Genomic DNA, 20,275 nt, shown 5'->3' on the forward strand with positions numbered 1-20,275 from the left:
ATCCTCTCCCACGTTTTTCTTTTCCTTTATTTTCCTTCCTTACCTGGACCATCAAATGTCTTTTAAAAATCACTAACTGGCCCCTGCTGCTGCTGCTAAGTCACATCAGTTGTGTCCGACTCTGTGTGACCCCACAGACAGCAGTCCACCAGGCTCCCGTCCCTGGGATTCTCCAGGCAAGAACACTGGAGTGGGTTGCCATTTCCCTCTCCAGTGCATGAGAGTGAAAAGTGAAAGTGAATTCGCTCAGTCGTGTCCGACTCTTCGCGACCCCCTGGACTGTAGCCTACCAGGCTCCTCCGTCCATGGGATTTTCCAGGCAACTGGCCCCTAGGTGGCACCAAAGGATGGTGAGGGCCTCTCAGAGACTAAAGCCAAGGAAAGCTTTTTGGATGGCTCAAGATTCTGTTCCTAGAACACTATCATCTTCAGTCTTTGAGTACCAGGAGCCCCAGTATTGGGCATTTATACATTTCACACATTTTCCTAAATGGAGAAGTTCAAACTGAGTCTGAGCTGTCCAGAGCTCAGAAATTCACAGGGGGAAAAAGATACAAAGCAAACAGCACTTTCAGAAGAAAACAATTGCTTCTCTGTTTAACGGAATGCTTCAGGATGTTGTCCTTGGAATATCTGCATCAGAATCACCTGTACTTGATAACATGCCACCCAGGTAATTCTGATATGTACTAAAGTTTGAGTATCAGTGGAAAAATAATTCAGGGTGTGAGTCAGTTTTAGCTTTTCCATTGACTCATTATGTATGGCATTTGGTAAGACTTCAAATCTACACTTTGGTTTCCTCAAGTGTAAAGTAAGGATAATAGTACCCATCGTGAACTACCAGTCTTGTGAAGTTGAAAGGAAAGACCATAAGAAGATGCTTCAGAATATATATAAACATGCCATTACTATTTTTCTACATTCAGAAGTGAATATCTGGCATACAATAACAAATCTAGATACTATAAACTATTTAAAAGGTGAGAGAAAAATAATACTGAAATGTTTTTTCTATTACAATTGTAATAGAAATTACCTTTAATTAATTATCTTTAATTCATATGTCTGAGTTGCAGAGATGTTAAGCTGCCTATAACATTTTACACTATGGGAAAAAACCATTATTCAGCTTATTTTGAGCCCATTGCTGTACCTACATAATAATGTGTAGTGTGCTCTCAATTATTAAAAGTGATTTTATATATCTTCCTCAATCCTAGCTGCAATCCTTATGCAGTGGTAAGACTGTTAGGATTTAACCATTTTTATATATGATAGTAAGGCATTTGGGAATGGGAGGGCTAACATAAGGTTACATAATTTCTATAAAGTAGAATTGAAGCTAAAACTCAGGTTTTTAGCTTTTCAACATTTTCCACTAAAAATGTCCCAAAGAATGGCTTATGTTTTTTGTTTTATGCTGTTTCAGTCTGGAATACAATATTCTGAAGAGTCCCTCTGCTCTAGCTAGACATGATGCAATGGTTGCTTAGTCTGTACAAATGATATAATATATATAGTAGGGCCATATTCTAGCTTATATAAATTCAATAAAATTAGCTGAGCAAAAATACAAAAACAAATTTCATGGTAAAGGTGATTCTGTGCACTCCAGGTATATATGCCTTGGAGGGAGTATAAGATAAGAAGGCAGCTCCCTTTACCCCAGCCCACATCACATACATTGAGCATCACACCAGGCTGGATGTGAGCTTAGGGGTGAAACATACATACAACATATGGCCATGACAGTACACCATGGCCACAAAACACATTTCTGTACACATTATTTGAACCTACTTCCTCTGAGATGTGGATCTAGGGTGTATCCCCAAACAAACCTTTCCCAATCATGATTCAAGCATTCTATTTAAGTTTCAATGGACTTACTATTGACTTCTTTAAAAGTATCTGATCTGACTCAAAAATTTTTGTGTTCATGCCCACTGACAGTGAGTAAGAATGAAAATTCAAAATATAAGTGGGGATGTTGTTAGCCTATGACATTTAATATTTTCTTAGCTTCAGTTCTTAGCTGCATAACTGGTTAGGAAACAATGAGCACTGACGTGTAGTGACGATAAAAGAGGCTCAACTCAGCCTAAGGTGATCTTTTTAAATGTTTTCATTAACAAAAAGGAATGCTGGGGACTTCCCTGGAGGTCCAGTGGTTAAGACTCCATACTTTCACTGCAGGGCGCATGGGTTTGATCTCTAATTGGGGAACTAAGATCTTGCATGCTGTGTGGCAAGGCTAAAAAAAATTTAAAGTCTACCAAAAAAAAAAAAGTGGGGGGTGGGGAAGATTACTAATTCTCAGTTTTGGCAAAGGTAGAGGAAAACAAGTAGTTTTTCTTGGTGGGAGTTATAAATCCTTAGAGGGCACCTAAAAATTCTCCTCCTGAGAATATTATATCCTACAAAATACTTGCTTACACGTAAAAAGTGATATTGCACAACTCCAACAAAATACCCAGAGAAGTGCTTCATTAAATAAATTATTCTATAGCCATACCAAAAAATACTATTGATGATTAAAAAGAATGAAGCAGAGTTATAGGTTTTAGATAGTAAATGAAAAATAATACAAACGGAAAGAGAGTTATGAAACAGTAAACTGGATATTTTTGTAGGTTCAGTATCCATTTTCCCTTCTTTTTGTTAACAGGCTCCTCTTTTTGCTTCAGAAACTACTCCACCCTATGTGGAAATCAGAGAGACTACTGAGTAAGTGAATAAGCACATTACCCAATCAAGGGCTATCTCTCCTAGGAATTTGAGTCTTAAGCAAAAATGATACAAAGATGAAACATGGTTGGAGGAGGTACATCCAAATGGCAGTGTCTTGAGGAATGTCAATTAGCTCTTGCCCTCTAGGTCACGAAGTTGCTTTCCCAGCTTGATTCTTCATCTTTTCCAGCTTGGGTCTTCAGCTCTGTCATCTACCCCATATCCTTCTAATTAATTACTTTCCACGCTAAGTCAGTCAGTTTGTTTCTATTGCTTGCAAATCAAATAAACCCACTGGTACTAACATAATCTTATTTTTGTAAGATTAAAGTTATATATAATATATAAGTTGTACACACACACACATGCATATCTGAAAAAACTCTGGTAATATATCTGCCAAATTAATGGTGACTGTCTCAGGGGAGAAAATGGGTGGGATGGGATTATCAAGCACTTTCACAACTCAGTGTTTTTCTGCATTTGTCATTTTCAATGTTCTTTTATAAATAGAAGACAAAAAACTGAACATTTTCACTGAGGTGGCTCTAGGATAAGACTAAACAAAGGAAAACCTAGACTTTTCAGAAATAAACCCTTGTAGAGTTATTCTTCACCCAGTAGGTTAGAACCTGATACTAATGAATATAGTTTTTATCATTTGGAGGAATAATTGTCTTCTATAGTTTTTACTGGCACTAACTGCCCCTTAATCTCAGACTTCTTCCAAATACATGACACTGGAACAAAAATAATAACTGCCAGATGGAAAGAATCCCAAATACCTTGTTTGTAACTGGCTATTGGACTTTTTGATTTGAAATTTTTAGCCTTCTAACAAACTCAACACATGTAATATTGAATTAACCAGTTTCTTACCAATATCTCTCTCTAAGCTTCTCTGTTTCTGCCCAAATCTACATTTCCCCAGCTCTTAAATCCTAGAAATAACTTTGACTCTACCCTCATCTCTTTCTCATATCCTTCTGTATGCCAAGTCCAGCTTATTTTATACTTCAAAATGTTTCAAACCCATCTCTCTTTTGCCAGCTAACACCCTATCTGTGTCTATAGCCTATTCCTACCACCAGATCTCTTTGCTTCTAGTTTATTCCCTCTAAATTCAATGTTTCTCAACCTTTTTTCTCCCCCATTATTTCCATCAGGGGCCTTTTTAGCCTCCACCCTTCCCTGATCATCATCACCATTGAAATGCTAATAACAAACATGTACTGCATAGCTTTTTATGTACTGTAGCCCTTCAGAGAGCCACAAGTCACTATAATATCCCCTCCTCCACAAGAACTCCCTTTTTACTCCCCAGGGGGTTATACTGCTCCCACTCACCATGCATGCTCTAATCAATCTGTGCATCACCACCAAACTGGGCTAATCTCTGTAAAGTAGAATGTTAGCCATATCACTCACTGCCTGGCTCAAAAATGTTCAGTTTCTCCCTCTTCCAATAAGATGAGATAACATAGATAAACAGCCTGAGCCTGGCCCATGATTATGTGTTCAATAAATTTTAGTTTGCTCTTTTTCTTCCCATTTGAATACTGCTCTCCAAAAAGCTTACACCAATTCACATTCTCATTAAATGTGCCGAAGGGCTTGTTTCCCTCCTGCAGCCTAACACTGGGTTTTTAATCTGACTTTGATAATTTTACCAATGTGCTAGCTCACTTGAGGGCTTCTCGTATTACTCCAGGTCACAGTGATTTCCTACTGAACTTTGTCTCTGCAACCAATTCACATTCTGTATTCCTCGTCTCATCGAATAACATCATATTCGTCCAATTTAGAAACTCTGCATTCATTTTTTGACTCTTCTTATTTCTGAAATTCTCACAGCATTTGGTTTGAATTACTGTCATTTCTGCTTTAGAAATGTCACTCAGATCTAATCTATATCCTCACTGCTTCTTCCAGGTAGAACTAGAGAAAAGGCATTCTTACTGACCTCACTGTATTTTGCCTTGTACCACTCTAGGCTATCTTCAACGCTGAGGCATTCATTCTTCAAAACAAAGAAAAACTCTCATTGTCATTTCTCTGCTTAAAATTCTCTCATTTTGACTTACTTCACTCAATATTGTAGAGCAATTATCCTTCAATTAAAAAAAAAAACACACCTCTCATACCCATGCAACTGACTTCAGGCTGAAATCTAAAAGCCTTGCCTTCAGAATCAAGGCCCTCCGCCCTCCATTCTGCTTCCAACTGTTCCTGCTCTAACACTCCACTCCACACACTCAGAACACACAACTCCTCTTCAATCACAGACTCTTCCAAGCCCTTTCATGACTATATGCCTGTCAGAATTTATTTATGTCTACTATGGTAGACAACATATTACACTGTGATTAGCGTGTTACGTGTCTATTTCTCGTGTCTTCAGAGAAAGCTGAAGGTAGGGAGGATAGCATTTCAATAGCCCTGGCATCTCCAGTAAGTAAGAAGGCACTCTGTAAGTGCTGGATGACTGAATGAATTACCTTAACTGTAGAGCACCATTCTGTTCTTTTAAGTGCTTCACAGAGAGTCACAAAAACTCAAGTCTTTGACAAACAGGCTAAAAGCAAAAATTCTCTATTCTACTTCTTTTGATTCTCCACTGCATGAATTTGGCTTATAATAGGTGTTCAAGAAAATTTTATTTGGAAAAAGTTGATTCCTTGTTCTGTAAATGGGCTTTCTCTGATCAATGGTAAACTCATTCCCTTTCACTTTTGTCTATCTGCTTTGTGTCAGGCATCACACTGAAGTCTGTATAGGTTAAGGATATAGGTATGGTCAAAACAGACACAGTCATGGTCCTCACAAAGCTTACTGTCTTCATAAGTTAATGACAATAGTTATGGACAAAATACATACCTCCCGAATATTCTGCTGCTCCACTTCATGCCGCTTGATCATTATTTTCCGCTTGAAGAAACGACAGTTTTTGTCATAGTACAGTCTCTGCTGAGTGAGAAGGTGGGCTTCCTCTTCAGCCTGTGTGTGCTGCAAGTTCTCTTTATGCTTAGATATCCGCTCTTGCTTTTCCTTCTTGGGTGTGCTATGGTCCTCATTCATCTCCTTCACAAAACCAAAAACCAAAAAAAAAAAAAAAAAGAAAGCCAAGCTCATCAGGCAAAAGGAACTATAATAGCTTATTGCAATGTAGATTACATTATTTTTGAAAGCAATTGAGAATGTAAGGTCAGAAAGGCTTGGTGTTGCAAAAAACACTCCCCTGCCATACGTCCCTCTCCCTTTTTTTTTAAAATCCGTTGAGAGGGAGACATGTTAGCGTTCATGTCTCTGTCTTCTCACGCTCAGAAATCATGGGTTCACTCATTTAACCAATATATGCTTGCTGAGTTCTTATCATGCAACAGGTGCTGTGCAAGGCAAAGGAGACAACGGTGAGCAAACATAGTATCTGCCATCATGGGGCTTTACAGTCTAGAATCAAAAATAAATCAAAGAACCACAGAAATTAAGTGAAGATTACTGTGATAATAACTACTGTGTAGTTGAAGTACTTGGTTTGAAGAGTGTTTAATAAAATATATTTGACCTTGGTAACAACTAAGCTGAAATTTCAAAAATCTGTAGCGAGAAAGGACAGGGAAGAATACTCTGGGCAGAGGAAACAGCATGTGCAAAATTGCTAGGGAAGGTTAATTGAAACATGGTACAGTTCAGGAACTGAGAGAAGGTCAGGGCAGGTGATACAGTGTGACATGAGATGAAGCTGGACTGGTAGGCAGGACCACTGGAAGTCTTACAGGCCAAGTTAAGGATACTGAGCCTTAGCACAGGAGAAATGGATTTTATATATACGTGGGGGTGTCATAATGAGATGCATTTCAAAAAAGATGACTCTGGCTGCCATGTGGAAAACAGAATGAAGGAGGCAAGAGCATGTCCATGGAGACAGCTAGGAAGCTATCACAAAGTCCAAATGAGATATAATTGTAGCTTGGACAAAGGAGGTGGTGACAAGATGGAGAGAAGTACATAGATGTCACAGACGGGAGGTAATACTGCAAATGTCGCTAGTTTGAATTTTAGGAAAAAGCATTCTTCATTTGGTATTAGACCACTTGATCTGCCTCTTGAGATATTTGTATGCAGGTCAGGAAGCAACAATTAGAACTGGACATGGAACAACAGACTGGTTCCAAATAGGAAAAGGAGTTCATCAAGGCTGTATATTGTCACCTTGTTTATTTAACTTATATGCAGAGTACATCCTGAGAAATGCTGGGCTGGAAGAAACACAAGCTGGAATCAAGATTGCTGGGAGAAATATCAATCACCTCAGATATGCAGATGACACCACCCTTATGGCAGAAAGTGAAGAGGAACTCAAAAGCCTCTTGATGAAGGTGAAAGTGGAGAGTGAAAAAGTTGGCTTAAAGCTCAACATTCAGAAAACGAAGATCATGGCATCCGGTCCCATCATTTCATGGGAAATAGATGGGGAAACAGTGGAAACAGTGTCAGACTTTATTTTTCTGGGCTCCAAAATCACTACAGATGGTGACTGCAGCCATGAAATTAAAAGATGCTTACTCCTTGGAAGGAAAGTTAAGACCAACCTAGATAGCATACTCAAAAGTCAGAGACATTACTTTGCCAACAAAGGTCCGTCTAGTCAAGGCTATGGTTTTTCCTGTGGTCATGTATGGATGTGAGAGTTGGACTGTGAAGAAGGCTGAGCGCCGAAGAATTGATGCTTTTGAACTGTGGTGTTGGAGAAGACTCTTGAGAGTCCCTTGGACTGCAAGGAGATCCAACCAGTCCATTCTGAAGGAGATCAGCCCTGGGATTTCTTTGGAAGGAATGATGCTAAAGCTGAAACTCCAGTCCTTTGGCCACCTCATGCGAAGAGTTGACTCACTGGAAAAGACTCTGATGCTGGGAGGGATTGGGGGCAAGAAGAGAAGGGGACGACAGAGGATGAAATGGCTGGATGGCATCACTGAATCGGTGGACGTGAGTCTCAGTGAACTCCAGGAGTTGGTGATGGACAGGGAGGCCTGGCGTGCTGCGATTCATGGAGTCGCAAAGAGTCGGACACGACTGAGTGACTGATCTGATCTGATATTTCCAAAAGAACAAAATACATAATTGTTTTAGATCATATGAGTGAAGGGAAGAAAGCAGTAAATCAGAGCAGTTAAGAAGATGTTAGTCTATGGGGAAAGTAAGAAGATCACTTTTAGAGAAAGTATTGGGCATCCTTTGTTCATACTGTTCATAAAGGTCCACCTACAAGCTGGACCTTTAATATCTGGTTAACTATTCAGTTGAAATCTTTTATTTATACCTATTTTACTTATGTTTTGTAATGTGGATGTCACACACTGTTTAGATTGTTTTGGCACTTAGCTAAGAAGTATTTGTAAATCAACTTTCAATTTTCCTGTTCCAGTGAAATCTCAAGTGAAATATTAGAATCAACAAGAACAAGAGCTATTTCCATTATGGAGTAAGCTGGGATCTAGATGCTGTGACTTCACTACTAGGTTTGGCATTAACCACTATATTGGACATCCAAACTGAAATATGATCATAAAAATTCATTTCAAAATCAAAAATAAATTATTTCTGGATCATCCATCATTCTGGATTACCCAGACCCCAGTTATCTATCAACAATAGGGATAATGGAGATTGTTCTGTCATCTCAAGGATTATACCTTTTATTTTATTTTTTTTAGGATGATACCTTTTATATCAATATTTAAGCACACATGACATTTTCTTTTTCTAAAGATTTTTTTTTTTTGATGTGGACCATTTTTAGAGTCTTTATTGAATCTGTTACAATATTGCTTCTTTTTTTTTTAATGTTTTGGTTTTTGACACAGAGGTATGTGGGATCTTAGCTTCCCTACCAGGGATAGAACCCCCTACACTAAAAGGCAAAGTCTTAGCCACTGGACCACCAGGGAAGTCAACAGTCTGAACTAAGCTTTACTTCATAAGGAGTAATACTAGCTTTGCATAGAGAAAGTATTATAGAGGCTGTCTTAAATTGAGTGTAGGTTTGTTTTTCTTCATGAGAATGTGAAAGACTTGTACGCTTAGGCCCGTGGTCTCTAGCACTCCTAAATCTGAGTATGGCAAACCCAAAATAGCTCTATGCCTGAGGACTGAGTGGGGACTCTCGAACGCTGTTCTGTGGGAGCATCTTCTAAAGATGGAGTTCATACAAAGCTCCAAATACCTTAGTGGTACAAATGCTCAAAATGGTGGCTGCAGCCATAAATACGGCTTCCAGAACATGAGAAAACACATGGAGCTGTAAGTAAAAATCTATCTGCAGTTGAGAAAATTCCAAAATTTGTTAGTGAAAAATCAGGTTTATCTCTGTGATCTAGTAACATCTATTAGGATATAATAATCCAGATCAAGAAATAAGTAAGAGAAAACAGAGAGCATGTAAACCTTCTTAGTTGGGCTATTTCTCTCCATAGCCTGGTTTTCCAGACCTTACAGTGTCAGACAGAGATGATTCTCATTCTGGCAGTGCAGGTTAGATAGAAATTTCTGTCAGTTCCAACAACTACCAGTGACCCATCTGGGCAGAGCAAACCCCAAGGCACTTGCTTTTAGTTATTGATTTAAAAATAACTGTTTAAAAAAAAAAACTGAAAAGGAACCTAGCTAACTCTCATACTGTTAACTTGGAATATGTGCCCAAGTGACTGATTTCATATACTAAATCAAGTCCCATCTGACTTCTGTTAAGCCTTAATACACTAGTAGTCCACAAGTGAGAAACTCTAAGTCTTATGAGAAGGAATGTCTATGGACCTGCAAGCAATTCAGCTGTAAGTCCTGGTAAAAGAAGAAGTGAAGTCACTCGAGCTTCCAGTTCAAACTGCAGTTCCTCAGAGGAACTAAGTCCACTAGAGGTCTTCAACCTAATACTAAAGAATCACTCACTCACTGATCAAATATTTCACATGTACCAGGCACAGGGAAGTAATGACACAAAGTAAAAAGACATATGGTCTTTGCTCTTACTGCTTACTGGCTAGTAGGGTAAAATAGCTCAAATAATCATATATCTATATATAGATACATATAAAATAGAAAATTAGTGTTATAATACCAGAGGAACCTATCTTGGTCAAGGCAGTCAAGGGAAGGTTTTCCTGGGGAAGTGAAATTTAAGTTATGGTACTAATAAACAATCCTTAGTCTTACAAGGAGGCTGGAAAGGGATTGGGAGTAGGGATGGGGATGCAGAGAGCACCTTGGTGGAAGAAAGAGTGTGAGTGAAGACTGTGGAGATGGGCAGAGCTAAAGGACCCAAAGGTGACAACTGTGGCAGGAGTAGTGCTGAGCTGGGATGGGTAAGAGGTGAAGGGAAAGTTGGTATGAGGTAAGAAGGGAGGCTGGTAGCTGACCACATAGGGACTTCTAGTATTTTGATCACTGAGCAAATACAAATGAAAGAGCAATGAAAAGTCAATAAATATTATACTCATGAAGTGATATGATGGTTTGAAAACTTATGGTTTGAAAAGATCACTGGCTGACATGTGAAGAATAAACCAGAAATAGGCAAGAATGGTTTAGAGGGTTCCTGAAGTGTTCCTGGACAAGCACCATGAGCATCATGTGGGAATTTGTTAGGAATGAACATCTCAAACTTCACCCCAGATTCACTGAATCAGAACATCTAGTAGTGGGTTAGCAATCTGTTTTAATAATCACTTCAGGTGATGATATTAGAAAGTTTGAGCATTAATGGGTTACGATATTGTTCACAATGTAAGATGAATTAAGTTCTAGCCATTCTAATGGCAACTTGATGACTGCAAAATAATGGTATGCTTACCTCTTTTATTTTTTCCTTACAAATCTTATACTGCTTCTTCTGACTTTCTAAGAAAGTTGTCAAGTCTTTCTTTTGCTGGGCCAAGATCTGTTGCTGGAACTTCTTCTCATCTGCTGCAGCTACCTTTGCCTGATAAAATAACAAATATAATATAGGATGAATTGTTTTTAACACAGAATTCAGCTGTCTATTCTCCAATGCATTCAAAGAGTCCAAAAGTACCGAACAGCATAATTTTTTTGAACACATAATTCATAAAACACAGAAAAGGAAATACCTGTTTTGATTCTCTTGTATCTTAAACAAACAAAAAATTTTTAAAACTTATACCATCAAAAAATATATTCCCAATTATGGGAAAAACATGAAGGTAAACTGTAAATGTGTTTTATTGGACACATACATAAAATAAATGGGATGAAAGGTGGACCAAGGATTATAATAAAAACTCTTCATTATATTGTTGGTGGCCGAAAGGCTAAAGTATAAAATAGATAAATAACCATGACTGGCCAGTTTCTTTCTTTCCCCCCAAGAATTTAACTCTCTAATTGGTTACTTCAACCATCAGTATCTGAATGAGGTCATCTTTAGTATTAACAGGCAAAAATTAATGACTTTTTGTTTTCTGAAGGATCTGCTATAATCCACAATAGTTGGGTATCAGGACATTTTGAGGACTCCTAGATGGATAGAAAATAGACTAGTCTTTGGCCATATAAGGCTGAATGCATCCAATCTCATCTGATCTCAGAAGCTAAACAGGGTCGGGCCTGGTTAGTACTTGGAAGGGAAAAAATAGACCAAATAAAAGATAACCCAACCAATACTGGCTCCTGAAAGTGACCAAATCTAAGCTTAACGGAACCATAGGTGAAGTACATGTGTAAGATGATATACTTAGAGAATAGAGGGGGGAAGTATGTGTCTTGGTTCTTTCTATGAATCTTTTCACTTTTATCTTCTATTATTAACAGTTTTTCCATTATGAACAATTTTTTCCACATATTTACCAAATCTAATTCCCAAGAAAGACTGGCTTATTTAATCAATATTACCCCTGTTTGGGCAGAGGTTTTCATGACACACTGCCTCTAGATTGGTGGCTGTTTGGGGGAATGATCCTACAATTCTGATGTTTCCTCCCATGTAGAGAGAGAGAGAGAGCTAGTGAGCCTGATTACTGAAGCACCCCTGACACCCTGTCCCCAGTCACTCCATCCCCAGGGAGCACAAATTCATTCCTGCTTTCCCACACTATGTAACTATATAAGTCTTATCGGGGTGGGAAAGGCAACTGGTTTAGTACTGCCAGTGCCTGGGTGGGTGAGTCTGTTTAATTTTGTTTGGGATTGTTAGGCCCATTTCCCTTCAGATATAAATCACTTCTCTAACATTTATTGGTAATAAAGAGATATTTTGACTATCTGCATTACCCTTCTGTCTTAAAAAAAATTTTTTTTTATTTATTTGGCTGTGCAAGGTCTTAGTTGTGGCATGTGGGCCCTTTAGTTACAGCACGTGGGATCTAGTTCTCTGACCAGGGATTGAACCTGGGTCTGTTGCACTGGGAGCATGGAGTCTTAGTCACTGGACCACCAGGGTAGTCCCCCATCCTGTCTGTTTTTAAAATTAGTTTAGAACCTGGATGGGGAAGAAAGATGTTCCTAGAAGACCCAACAGTAGCCAGATCAACTATTTGCTACCATTTACCAAGGTAAGGTGCCCGTTCGTAGGCCAGTCACCACTAAAAGGGACTATTTGTAGAGCAGTTTTCTTTTGAAGAGGACTGTATGAGGCAGGCACACAGTAACAGACCTGAAAGGTGCAAGTTTCCATAGGATAGAAGCATCTTGTTTCTTTTCATTTGTATCATACCTCCATCAGGGAACTGATGCTCAGAATACAATTGAAAAGACAAGGATGCAATATATACTTTCATTTACTATTTGAACTTATAATGACAAATTTAAGTAGCCTCATAAAACCTGGACCCCTCTTCCCCAAAGCAACCCTGTTCCTCCATCACTAAAAAGCACAATACACCTGCCTCCTGCTCACAGGATGTGGCTGACTGGGACAGGCTTGGCTTGGCTGTGGTACAAGGGCATGAGTGTGTATACTGACCTCCTTTTCTATGATAGCCACTTGCTTCTTGGCCAGCTTCTCCAGCTCGATGGACGAGTTGTTGGCATGCGTCTCCACCTCTTTCTGTAGCTTGAGGCGGTGCTCGTCCATCTCAGCCTTCAACTTGTTCTCCAGGGCGATCAGCTGCTTCTGGTGCTGGCGCCGCATCCGCTTATAACCTGACATCTGTTCCCGCAACTCGTTCTCCTGCTCATGCTCATGGATCTGTCGTGTAACCTGATTTGGGTTGGGGAACAGAACTCAGGTTACCAGATTCATGGAAGAGGAACGTTCAGGCGAAGCAGAAGAACCCTCTGGTAGAATTTTATTTATCATCATCAGCATCAGTTCAGTTACTATTTCCTGAACACTCACATGTTCCAGGCACTGTGAGTAGGGTCATCTCTAATCCTACAAACAATCTCATTCACTTGTTCATTCTATTCACTCATGAAGTATTGTTACCATCACCATTTTATAGATGAAGAAATTGAGACTTAAGGAAATTAATGTATCCATTCAGCCAAAAATATTCACATATTTTTGATATATCACAATATATATCCTCATGGTCATATAGCTAATAAAGATTAGAGCTGGGATGCAGACCCATTTCTATCTGATTTCAGAAACAGCACATGCTATTTCCACTACACCAGGATCTTTCAACCTCAGCACTACTGACAATGAGCCAGATAATTCTTGGTTTTGAGAGGCTACCTTGTGTGTTGTAGGATGTTTAGCAACATCCCTGGCTGACCCAACAGATGCCAGTAGCACGTCCCAAGTTAAGACGATATTAAAAGTCTGTAGACATTCCCGAATGTCCCCTGGTGGGCATCTCTCTCTGGTTGGGAGGCACTGCACTATAGCATACTGCTTATTTGTTTCTTTTTAAAGATCACATCTCTAACAGTTATAGGAATCTTAAATATCCTTTTAACATAGTTTGAATGAGATTTATTTCTGATTCTTAGTATGAACTGAGTGAGAGTGAGAACAAGCTCTTTCCTTTTAAATCATCTATCTCCTTCCTCCCCTTCCCCACAAAAGAGATATTAACAATTACAAACACTCACTTGCTCTCTGAGGAGAAAAGATTCCTGTAATTTTGGGATGGTTACTTTTCTTAGTAATTTTTCCTTAACCCATTCTCAAGTGACTATCCAACAAACTGAAGATTCCAAGTGTAAATTTCAGCATCTCTTGTTTCTATTAAACCTTTTCTGGTTTTCCAGTCCTTTCTTCAATTTACAACCCCTCATTATTGTCTTGTTAAGAGTCTCTGGTCACTTCCTTCTAATCTTCCCTAGTTTAGTAGAAAGTCTTAATTACATAATTATAACTTTAATTTTGTTTTACACTATATAATTCAGTCATTCCAATCTACTACTATAAGACACTTCTCCCCAGCCTAACCCTCAGACAAGTTTTACTGGAAATTTTCAAGCTGCTCTTAATTCTCTCTACTGTTTTCATTTAATGGGTCAAAGTACATTTTGTACAAAGGACAGTTTGTTTCTTTGCTCTTTTTAGAAGGTGTCCCTGCATTCTTGACTGAGTCCTTACTATCAAGAGAGTGCTGTTCTGTAACTGGATAGCATTATCAAAGTACACCATTAAACAGAAGGCGAACTCTTGAAATCTTTCCAGTTGAATCTAACACTAGGTTTCTCATATTCATGTTTCTTTTCTAAAGGACAACACTCTTTAAGAATAAAGAATAAGAGCGGAAGATGTTTCAAGACCAAAGAACAAACAAAAAACAGGATAGCATCACCAAAGAGGCACCTGACACTTTAAAAGAAAATAATCTGTTTTGCCATCATTATTTTTTTAACATGTATTTATTTCATGATAAAAGGAAGAATTAGTTTGAAATATATGTATATGTTTTACTTTCTTGTGTCTTTCTGAAGTTCAATTATAGAGGAAAAAAATTCCAATCAACTGAAAGGATACCATTTAGTTCTTTTCACATTCACTTCTTTTTCAAACAAATATGGCAGTAAAGTGTCTGTTTTGGGGTAATGAGTTTGAGACATGTTTCACATATAAATTTATTTTTTTCTTATTTGATCATCCCTTTCTTAATCAGAGTCTCAAAGTTGAGGCATGGCACACTCTACATACAGCCATCATGACACATTTAAAACTTGCCAGCATATTGTTTGGCTTGTGGTCAATAAAATAGTCTCAGGATAGCCACTTCCCTAAACCAGGTAGCCTCAAGATAAAATGGAAATGAGTTGTATCAAGAACATTTTCTATCCTAATTGGTGGGTGAGTCCCTGTGAAGAGGGTTGGTCCTATCACATACCAGATCATATAAGCATGTGGCAGAGACAAATTACAAGCTCACCATATTATCACTGTACATCACTGAATGTTAGGGGAGACATTTTACTTGTAAATGCGAATGCATCCCGTAATTTGGATAATCACTTTCTTAAACTCCTAATATCACCTTTCATTTGTTACAACCATAATTTCTAAATTTCAAAGTAATTGTCTTTTCAGGTACATTTAGAGTTACTGAGTTTTAGAGTTCCATGCTCAAGTTAGATAGATGAATTTAAATAAAAGTATAATGATATTTCATTTATCAAGTCTAACATGAAATACATTAAATTATTATAGTTATGTATTCAGTATGTTTTAAGTTTATAGTTTGTGTTTTATGAATATACTATCTGGTCAACAATGAAAAATTGCTCATAATTTTAATCATGCTTTACGGTTTACACAATGTGCTTTCACATGTAATTTATTTCTTTAATTTTAATAAAGCCTGGGATTTGAACTAAGGTCCTAGGCTCTTGAATTGATTAAGGAAATTCATAACACCAAGGCAGAGAAGAAAGGAAACTTTCTGTTATGAAGTAATGGAAGGAACCAAACACCCCGGAGAGTGAGAGCTGGAGAGAATGGTAAGTCTAAACTACAAACTGAATAACTCTGAAGATCTGAAAAAGTTATCAAAATGTAATTGACTGGTTTTTACAACGATAGCCTCAAAAATGTGATCAGCGAAAAATGGGTAGTATCATCTTACTACACTAAATAGGTTTCTGGGAGATAAATCTCATTCCATCCCTCCCTAAATAACTGATCTTGGGCAAATTACATAATTTCTTGAAGTCTAACAATATCTTCATTTGTAAAGGGGAACTACTGCGATGATGAAATAACACTTGTGCCTAGCAAGGTGTCTGACACATAGGAGATGTTGAATATATGTTGGTTTCCTTCTTCTGCCAAACTAACAGAATTTTTTTTTTTTATTAATTTTTTTTAATTAATTTTTTTCCCCTCAGCATTTCTGGTGATGGAGACATAGTATAGAAGTGGATCCAAATTTGCTGTGTGACACAGAGAGCTCAACCCAGTCTCTTTGACAACCAGAGGGGTGGGATAGGGTGGGGGGTGGCAGGAAGGTTCAGGAGGGAGGGGAAATATGTATACTTGTGGATGATGCATGTTGATGCATGGCAGAAACCAGCACAATAATGTAAAGCAATTATCTTCCAATAAAAAATTTAAAAAAAGAAGTGGATCCAAGAGAAAGGACAAATTTAACAATAAAACTGTACCTGTATCCAGGTTGTGGATTATAAGTATATATAATTTCGGACTCTGAATTAGCTATTTCATATATCTGGAATAATATATAAAAATAAAAAAACCATAAATGAAGACTGAACTTTTTTTAGGAAGTTTCTGTAGCCATTGAATTCTACCCTACTTATTCCAGCAAAATTTGGTCCTAAAACAAACCACTTCATTCTAAGTGTACTTTGTGCCTATCCCAAGTACAGAACATTGCACTAGGAGGCTAATAAACAACTTACTAAAGATAAAAGAGGAGTATGGTGGCTGATAATGTTACCCTCTTAAGAGATCAAAGCCAACTTACAAGACTAATTATGTGGAAGAATAAAAATAACATAAAACTGGCTACCTCAGCCCTTAGAACAAATGAACTTTATAGCAAGTTCTTAAAAAGAATAGAACGAGTCACATACTGGCATCAGAAATTTGTCATTCCACTCTTTATAACACCTAGGGAAAAAAAATGTTTCAAATTCATACTAAAGTAATGACTGATCACAGGCAATTCTGCCTTATACAGAAAAACTGACATAAGGAGCTTTGAAATGCACACTTATAAATCCAAATTCTCCTGTGATAAGAGGACTGGAAGATACTTCATTTATTCATTCATTCAACACTTTTATTGAGAGACTATGGTCATGTGAGTTGGGCGGTAGCACAAGTGAAAAATACTATCAGCAATGATCTTAGTGAGATTAAAAAACCAAGAAAAAGGAAAAGAGGAGATGTGCAATATTTTGATAAGCAGCCTCTGGTGTATTTATGCTGAGGTTCTAGTATTTTTATGCTTGTCTATCAAACTCAGGTACACAATTTCACAGTCAGCTCAATGATTAGGTCGCATTTTAAAAAATCAATTGAAGATTTCATTTTTATATGAACTTTTCTATTGAATCTGGTAAAACCAAAGTCAAAGAATCTATATTTGAATGGATAGAACAATAATCATCTTTCTCTCACATGCTTTCCTGGAGACTAGAAATTAAGAGTTTCATGCCCCTCTCCCTAATGTGTATTCTAACATAAATCCACACATGTAGCAAGACCACTGCATTCTAGTTAGAATTCCTTTACAAGGCCATACAGAGGCTGAACTATCTTATAGAATGGCCTTGGTGCTCTCTATAGTAACATCTACTTGGGAACTGCCAGGGACCCAGGACACTATGAAATTTTAAGAAATGACATCAGATGTAACAACAGCTGAAAACACACTTATGGGTCACTAATTTAATTAAAATATTATGGTCTCCATTCACCAATAATAAAAACTCAAGGAAAGCACATCTCAAGAGTCTAAGAAGTCAGATGAGTAATTCTGAAGAACTATATAAATAATTCTTTTCTTCAGACAACAAATCAGCCCAGTATGAACTTTCTTACAGAAAAAGAAAAAGAAAGGATAAAATAAAAGAGATTCTATGAAATGACATTCCTTCTAATTTTTCAAAATAAGGTCAATAACTTCTGCTCTTAAATTATATACATATATATATCTGTAAAGTTTCCTTAGAGTTTACTCTGGCATCAAGGTCCTTTGTTACAAACATAATTGTGCAACAGTCCATGATAATGTGTAAAAAAAAAAAAAAATCTCAGTTTTAAGGTGCCAAAATAATAAAAATATCTAGTAGTAAAAGCCTGTAGATCCCTGGCTTAATATATTTGTCAGCAGCCCCATTCAAAAGCACAATGTAGAAAGAAATGCTAAGGGGAAAAATAGCAGAGCTAGGCCTCTTACCAGTTTATGTAGAAGAGGTAGGCTGATACAAGAAATTTGAGGAATTGTAATTATTTTTTTTTATCAGTTTGCAAGCCTGTTTAAAACAGACATCACTCATTTATCTAGTAACTGAAAAACTAATTTCTAAATTCTTTTTCTTCTTGTTGTTCACTTTTAGATCACTCTGTGGCTTGCTAACACTTCTGCTAGAATGTTATAAAGAAAGAGTAGGACCAAAATAAATAAATCAGTATAGTATTTCTACTAACTATGAGACGTGAAGTTTCAACAGTGACTTGATTATTTAAACCCCAGTCTTTCATTTTTCTGTGATCTTGTTCTTACTTTTATGTCATTTTAAGGAATTTTAGACTTTCTCACTTGAGTAGGGATACACAAAAAATAATAAGGTGTGAGATAAGTTTTTAAAAATTAGATACTTCCTTTTGATGTTCCAGTATTCTGATTTATATATTCCTATTGGAATTAGCCTTTAAAATAACATAATGGATAGCGGAACTGTAGTAATCGATAATACACATTAAAATATCCATACCAACAGTTAGATTGTCCAAAATGGGACATGGAACAACTCAACACCACACTACTTTTTCCTTCATTATTTTTTTTCTCCCTAAAAACCATTCGATACAAATACTGCTGAACTCTAATAAACTTACATCAATCCCACCCTGACTCCCAAATGATCACATTTGCAGAAAATTTTACACATAAACCAACTTATTCTGTGATTACAGAAACAGCCTATCAGCCACTCTGTTTTTAACTTAATGCAGGTGCAAGGGCCTTCTAGCAAATCAAAAGTCCATCAGATAGACTGATCCCAGCTGTTCTCTGAATGGGCACTAGGAAGTCTGCAGGATTCAGAAGGGCTCCTAAGGACTCTGCCTGTGGCCCTGAGATGGCCTAGTAGGGAAGCAGCTTTCATCATCCACAGAGAGGGAGACTGACGGCTGATGTACACACAGAGTAGCCCTGGGTGAGTCCACAAATGCAAGCGTGAGATCATTCTGGCATGGCAGTAGTGATCTTCCTGGGCGGCAGGAGAGGTCATGAATATATGATGTGGGAATGAGGGTGTGGCAAGTTGACAGAAGAAGAGAACCTGTCCCAGAGAGGGAAAACCCACTTGGTACAATGTCTGCTTCAAATATTCGAAACCTGCTTATGGAGCCCTGAATCTCAAGGGCTGTTGATTTCTCTCATTTCAACATGCATGAGTCTGGATAAAGGTACAAGTCTCAGAAGAGTCAGTGGTAAGTAGTCATATTCCAAACACACCATATTTCTTCTTTTATCAGGTATCATGGTATGAAGGTATTTATTCTTTAATAATTTCATGATACTTTATTTAGACTCAAAGCATGTTTTATAGTTGGCTTAAACAATCATTAGCAAATACAGAGTGGACATTTTAAGATCTCCATTACACAGTACGGCATGCATTTAAAATGAAAAATTGTTCATTGAAGAGAATACAAGAAACTTCTATACAAAGGAACTTAAAGGCAGGCTTATTTATAAGCAGCCTAAATTAAATTGCTTGCTTTTAGACAGCAGCAGGCATAGCAATATGTAGGTGCTTTAACTTCCATTTTCCTTATATTTTGGGTTTTTCAAAATTACAATCCATTATCAATCCCAAAGATAAATGAAGCCTTTTAAAACACTTGAGAATTACAAGTGGAAATCAGATTTTAAAAATAGGACAAGAAAAAAATCATCATTTCTGGGTCGGCCTTGGATGATGTCATCATAGGTTCTAAATGTAATAGCTGGGCAGTGTACACTAACTCTTCCTGCCCATGTGACCTCTAACATCAATTCAGGCAAAACAACTAATATTTCAATAATTTTTTTGGCTGAGAAGTGAGATTTGGAAACAAAAGATTAAAGAGAGTTTAGAGTGCCAAGGATGAAATGATGTGAGTGTGTGTGTGTGTGTGTGTGTGTGTGTGTGTGTGTGAGACTATGAGTGCGCACGCGCACGCGTGGGGGGCCAAGGGGAGGAGGCATGAAAACTAACTCTTCCAGCACACACCCCTTTTGCTACTACAAGGGCATCCAGCAATCACATTTGCAATAGTAAAAATGCTGAAGGATCCTACAGTATCTTTGCGCCCACAACCATCCCCACCCTCTCTTACAAAGCCCTTCTTGTTCTACGGGTGCCAGGAAATTCTTCAGGGGTTAAATGGGGAAGTGCA

At 37.7% G+C, this 20,275-nt stretch overlaps 1 protein-coding gene across 9 annotated transcripts in view; it reads right to left on the bottom strand.

Moving 5' to 3' along the window:
* TAOK3 (TAO kinase 3) overlaps positions 1-20,275 on the bottom strand; it is a 186,777-nt gene that overhangs the window by 13,552 nt on the left and 152,950 nt on the right. For all 9 annotated transcript variants that reach the window (XM_070386121.1, XM_070386118.1, XM_070386119.1 and 6 more), the window contains 3 exons: positions 12,710-12,946; positions 10,583-10,711; positions 5,611-5,814 (listed from right to left, as the gene is read on the bottom strand). In XM_070386121.1, the coding sequence (XP_070242222.1) occupies positions 5,611-5,814; positions 10,583-10,711; positions 12,710-12,946 (570 nt within the window). The remainder of the gene's footprint in view (positions 1-5,610; positions 5,815-10,582; positions 10,712-12,709; positions 12,947-20,275) is intronic.

Source organism: Bos mutus, chromosome 17 (genome assembly GCF_027580195.1).
Source record: "Bos mutus isolate GX-2022 chromosome 17, NWIPB_WYAK_1.1, whole genome shotgun sequence".
Lineage (NCBI taxonomy): Eukaryota > Metazoa > Chordata > Mammalia > Artiodactyla > Bovidae > Bos > Bos mutus.